General features: G+C 42.9%; 1 protein-coding gene across 1 annotated transcript; it reads right to left on the bottom strand.

Annotated features, from left to right (window-relative positions):
- Positions 1-122: 122 nt before the first annotated feature.
- LOC116367855 (ovostatin homolog 2-like) lies at positions 123-3309 on the bottom strand (the record flags this gene model as incomplete). Its single annotated transcript, XM_031819033.1, has 4 exons — positions 3196-3309; positions 2169-2256; positions 1833-2013; positions 123-275 (listed from the first exon to the last, which is right to left on the bottom strand). Coding segments are annotated over exons 2-4 (420 nt in total), but the record flags the coding sequence as incomplete, so codon positions are not given.
- Positions 3310-5929: the final 2620 nt, after the last annotated feature.

Raw genomic sequence — 5929 nt, forward strand, 5'->3', positions numbered from 1 at the left:
CAAAATGGGGTCAGGGCCCCAAAAAGGTCAAAGCCCCGGACGTAAACCATTACAGAACATGCCAACACCTAATTGGCCTGTTTCTTAGCAACCAGACTAAAGGTGTCCGGCTCTAACATTACCCGTTTGTCCTGGGTTGTAGATTGGTTGTCCGTTTGGATGAACGTCACGGGCTGTAGGTTGATCATGGACCCTTCTCTCCTCTGTTGATAGGAATGTTTCTCCTCGAACCTCCCCTTAAAGTTCTGCACTTTGTCGCTATTCACACGAGGGGCCTGTCAGGGACGGAAACAGGGCAACGCCGGTGAACAAACGGACCGATAACATAGGACATTCAAATGTGGTGCCGTGTGGCCCAGTTGGTAAGAGCGTGCCACTAGCCACTTCAAGGTAGAGCGTTTAACTCCTGCAGGGATCCCATTATGCATTCAGCCTACTGTAAGTTACAGACAGTGGGGCAAAGAAGTATTTCTAGTCAGCCACCAATTGTGCAAGTTCTCCCACTTAAAAAGGAGAGGCCTGTAATTTTCATCATAGGTACACTTCAACTATGACAGACAAAATGAGAATTTATTTTCTCCAGAAAAATCACATTGTAGGATTTGTAATTGTTTGAACTTGTTATCAGTATAAAAAAAGACACCTGTCCACAACCTCAAAAAGTCACACTCCAAACTCCACTATGGCCAAGACCAAAGAGCTGTCAAAGGACACCAGAAACAAAATTGTAGACCTGCACCAGGCTGGGAAGACTGAATCTGCAATAGGTAAGTAGCTTGGTTTGAAGAAATCAACTGTGGGAGCAATTATTAGGAAATGGAAGACATACAAGACCACTGATAATCTCCCTCGATCTGGGGCTCCATGCAAGATCTCACTAGAGAGCATTTGGATGATCCAGAAGAAGAGAATGTCATATGGTCAGATGAAACCAAAATATAACTTTTTGGTAAAAACTCAACTCGTCATGTTTGGAGGACAAAGAATGCTGAGTTGCATCCAAACCTACTGTGAAGCATGGGGGTGGAAACATCATGCGTTGGGGCTGTTTTTCTGCAAAGGGACCAGGACGACTGATCCGTGTAAAGGAAAGAATGAATGAGGCCATGCATCGTGAAAAACCTCCTTCCATCAGCAAGGGCATTGAGGATGAAACGTGGCTGGGTCTTTCAGCATGACAATGATCCCAAACACACCGCCCGGGCAACGAAGGAGTGGCTTCGTAAGAAGCATTTCAAGGTCCTGGAGTGGCCTAGCCAGTCTCCAGATCTCAACCCCATAGAAAATCTTGAGGGAGTTGGAAGTCCGTGTTGCCCAGCAACAGCCCCAAAACATCACTGCTCTAGAGGAGATCTGCATGGAGGAATGGGCCAAAATACCAGCAACAGTGTGTGAAAACCTTGTCAAATGTTTTCTGTAAGTCTTCACCTCTGTCATTGCCAACAAAGGGTATATAACAAAGTATTGAGATAAATAAACTTTTGTTATTGACCAAATACTTTCCACCATCATTTGCAAATAAATTCATTAAAAATCCTACAATGTGATTTTCTTTCCTTATTTTGTTTGTCATAGTTGAAGTGTACCTATGATGAAAATTACAGGCCTCTCCTTTTTAAGTGGCTGACTGTATATAACTTGTCTCAATAGTATATACTAGCATTCAATCAAAACCTGGTACAAATTGGAAGAAAAGTTCTGGTAGGCCACCACTGACATTTCCCATAAAATAAGCTGGCATTGCACAAAGAACCTAAGCGATGCATCAAAGCTGAGCAGTACAGTCCACTCTTAATGGAATGGTTCTGGAAGTCCACCAGTGCTGGGCTGACCTGAAACTGGAAACAGCGGTGAAACTCTTGGTCAGAACTCTGGTGGAGAAGTCTCTTGTTCTGCCCGTCGGCCATCAGAGATACGGTCATGACCAGGGTCTCGTTGGGCTGCAGAAGGCTGGCACAAAGCTTGGCCTCTGAGCCTGCCTGGATCACTGCAGGAACGGCTACCATGTAAACCCTACAGAGAACACACCCGGCAACAGGAAAATCAGTACATCTCTAAACCCAAAGCCAGTTGAAATATACAAGAGGGGATAAAGATCTGCAGAAAGGGTAGGTGAAAAATTGCTCTCAAAAGTCTGATCACTAAATTCTAACTGCAGATGGACTTACGGTCTTGGAGTCTCTTGACAGACACAAAGCCAGTGAATGCAGGCAAAGAGTATCCATCTCCAAACCTGAAGCCCAGGAAGAACCATGACTAAAGGAGAAAAATAAAATCACCAAGTCTGTTATGACCCAGTATTCCTACTGCACAGTATACAGGTTGTGTCTAGATGGGATCCAGATTGCCAATTGACTTCACCTATAAGGTTAGAGCTTCCACAGCAGGTTAGGAGATATAGGTTAAGGGTTGGCTAATAAAATACAATTGAATTTAAAATTCTTTCCTGGGCACTGCAAACCATGCACTCCATTTCAGAAGCATCTACCCACTGACATACCACCAGACAGGGAGAAGCTTCCCCAAACAGGTCTCAGACCATTTTGTACGCATATATATTACATTTGTATTCGTGGATGTACATCCATTTCATATGATGTTAAAAATAGACATCTTACAAATTCCAATGTGTTGTGGCCAACATGAACTAGGTAGCTAACATTATCTAGGCTAAACATTAGGAGTAAAGGTGGTTAGCATGTTGGCTAACCTTCACCCTTTTAGCTAACTAGTTCCAAAGTAGATGAAGTTGCTTATTACCCAAATAGTTATACGGCAGTTTTACTACACCCACCCCTCCACCCTTTTGGTTATTGTAGCTGTCAGTCTTCTGTAAAAATACCAAACTTTACATTTCATACAGATTTCAGCCTGTCAGATTTACAGTTACTATGTTACATATAGTCCATGAGACCAGGCTGCAGACACAGGTCGGTAAAAAAGGCTCAATTGCATGTAGGTTAGTGTTTTACTTCTAAACCGAGTTACAATATATCGGGCTAGAAACTGGGCGCCAAACACAGATTGCAAAAGTGTAACGTGCACTAGGAGACAGTATTATGTTGCTAAACCCTTTTGGATTGCATTTGGTATAGCCTGTAAAAGACCAGATGCAAGTAACATTTAAAAACTATTGTTTTGGGTATATGATTGCAACACAAGTTCCTAGAACACCTGTGCACTAGGCATACTCACCGCAGCGGGTTGTCAGTCGAAAGTAAACATCCCCCGTCGGTCATGTCCCTATAAATATCCTTAGTTCCGGACTTTTTCCCCTTCTAATTACTAAGCGCTCGCACCTGCTGGATATTCAGGGAGTTCGATTAGACTGAACGGCCATTTCAAATGCTCGATCATATTGTCAACAAGGCAGCATGTTGATTACCTCAACTAACCTGTGGACTCGGTACCGGTGCCCCCTGTATATAGCCTCGTTATTGTTATTCTTATTGTGTTACTGTTTATTTTAGTCTACTTGGTCAATATTTTCCTCTTCTTGAACTGCACTGTTGGTTAAGGGTAAGTAAGCATTTCACGGAAAAGTCTACACTTGTTGTATTCGGCGCATGTGACAAATACAATTTGATTTGATTTGACCTACATCGCTTTGTTTTGAGCTGGCTTTGAAAGGGGCACCTGGCTCATGCTCCAGAGGCATCCCGGACACTCCTTCCACCGGGGTAACGCAGGACAGATAATTGAATCCCCTCCTATCACAGCCATTAAACTCTGTAACTGTTTTAAAGTCACCATTGGCCTCATGGTAAAATCCCTGAGCAGTTTCCTTCCTCTCTGGCAACTGAGTTGGGAAGGACGCCTGTATCGACACACCATCCAAAGTGTAATTAATAACTTCATGTTGAAAGAGATATTCAATATCGGCTTTTTATTTTTACCCATCTACCAACTCATCTGCTCTACTTTGTGAGACATTGGAAAAGCTTCCTCGTTTTTGTGGTTGAATCTGTGTTTGAAATTCACTGCTCGACTGAGGGACCTTACAGATAATTCCATGTGTGTTGTACAGAGATGAGGTAGTCGTTACTGCACATGATGATGATGAGGTAGTCGTTACTGTCTTCTTTCCTACCCCCCCTCCAGACCAAGGTGAAGTACCTGAAGCAGACGTCAGTGATGCTCCAGAGGGAGTTTAGAGGGAACATCCTGTCACGAGAATTATGTTCTCTATGTTCATAAACCCAATTCAATGAAGTCCTCAGCCTGAAGCCCAGAATTTGTAAGAAACTGGTTGAAATGAATCAGACGGAGGCCCAGCTACGATAGTCAGAAAGTTTATTGACGAGAGCGCCGGTCTGTTGTACAAAACAATACATTTTATACTGGCTTCTCACTCACACACATTCACACTAACATTAGCACACAATGTTCTCCTACCCAGCCGACAAAGTTTAGGGGAATCCGTGACTTACTCCCCATCCTCCCTCAAGATAGGGAGACCCTGGGAAGTACCCTCAGTGGCCCCGGCCAAGGTCGGCACCGAATCTTGCTCAGTCTGTTGTCGTGGAAATGTTCCTCTATTTACCAAATCATGAGCGCAAACCACACACACAAGTCAGAGTTTGATAACTAAGTCCATCTTTAATTATATGAGCTCTATCACAACCCTGTGACTCTCAGATCAATTCAGTGTCTTATCAATGAATTCTCTGAGAGCCCCCTTACACATTGCAACTGAGATCCTTTAATAGCAAAGAACACACATAGTCAGACAGCATAGACATAATAAATCGTTCAGCTTTGTGTCCTTACTCAAACCCTAGAACCATAAACCAATCCTCCATATCAACAGGCATATATCAAATTGTCATTTAGATACAACCAATTCTAAATACAACCAATCTTGGACAAGCTTACGGGGAGCATAGAATGATTCCAGACACTCCCCAATGGGAAAAGTAGGGAGTGACTGGCACACAGACACAGTGGAGCAAAAGATATGTTTACACATGATGACACCTTGACCTCTCCCCTCTCTGCGGCCCATGCAACTTAGTCTTGACGTAGAACAGATACTGCAACCCTGCCACAGTATTATACTAAAATAACATTCTTGATGAGAAGTAACTTACAAACATATGATGAATATAAAACATCTTACCTATGTTACCAACCAATTCTGATTATCCCAACACTGTTTGTAAGATACTATAATAGACATAACCTACACACACGGATGTATACAGTATATCACAAAAGTGAGTACACCCCTCACATTTTTGTAAATATTTGAGTATATCTTTTCATGTGACAACACTGAAGAAATGACACTTTGCTACAATGTAAAGGAGTGAGTGTACAGCTTGTATAACAGTGTACATTTGCTGTCCCCTCAAAATAACTCAACACACAGCCATTAATGTCTAAACAGTGACAACAAAAGTGAGTGGGCCCAAAGTGTCAATATTTTGTGTGGCCACCATCACCATCAGTACTCACTTAGTGGTACCACACACACACCATTAGAATAATCTCATGATTCTAATCAATTTCATACAATCATATGGTTTCAGGGTGGAATATTCTAATCATTGACATGATCAAATAAATCCCATTATCACATCCCTAACACAGTGGAGGACCTGGTACGACTACCTGGAGTAGGGCCCAAGATGGCTCCCCTGGCACCAGGTCTCTGGCATAGGTAGGTATGGCTCATTTAGGACTACAAATCACATATTCTAGTCTGCATGTTGTGATGTGGTCTGATCAGGTGCAGAGGGGTAGTTCTATTGGATTATATAGTGGGCGTCTTGTCACGGGATACTTTCATTCTACTTTTTGTTTTTATTGTGTGTGTGGCTGTGTGTACACACACACACACACACACCGTATCTCCAACCGGAGAGACACGCAAGGCCCTGGAAGACTGGTTACCAAGGTGACACCACCACTTCCTCTGACCCATCAG

The sequence above is a fragment of the Oncorhynchus kisutch genome, unplaced genomic scaffold (assembly GCF_002021735.2).
Source record: "Oncorhynchus kisutch isolate 150728-3 unplaced genomic scaffold, Okis_V2 scaffold1792, whole genome shotgun sequence".
In the NCBI taxonomy this organism is placed as follows: Eukaryota; Metazoa; Chordata; class Actinopteri; order Salmoniformes; family Salmonidae; genus Oncorhynchus; species Oncorhynchus kisutch.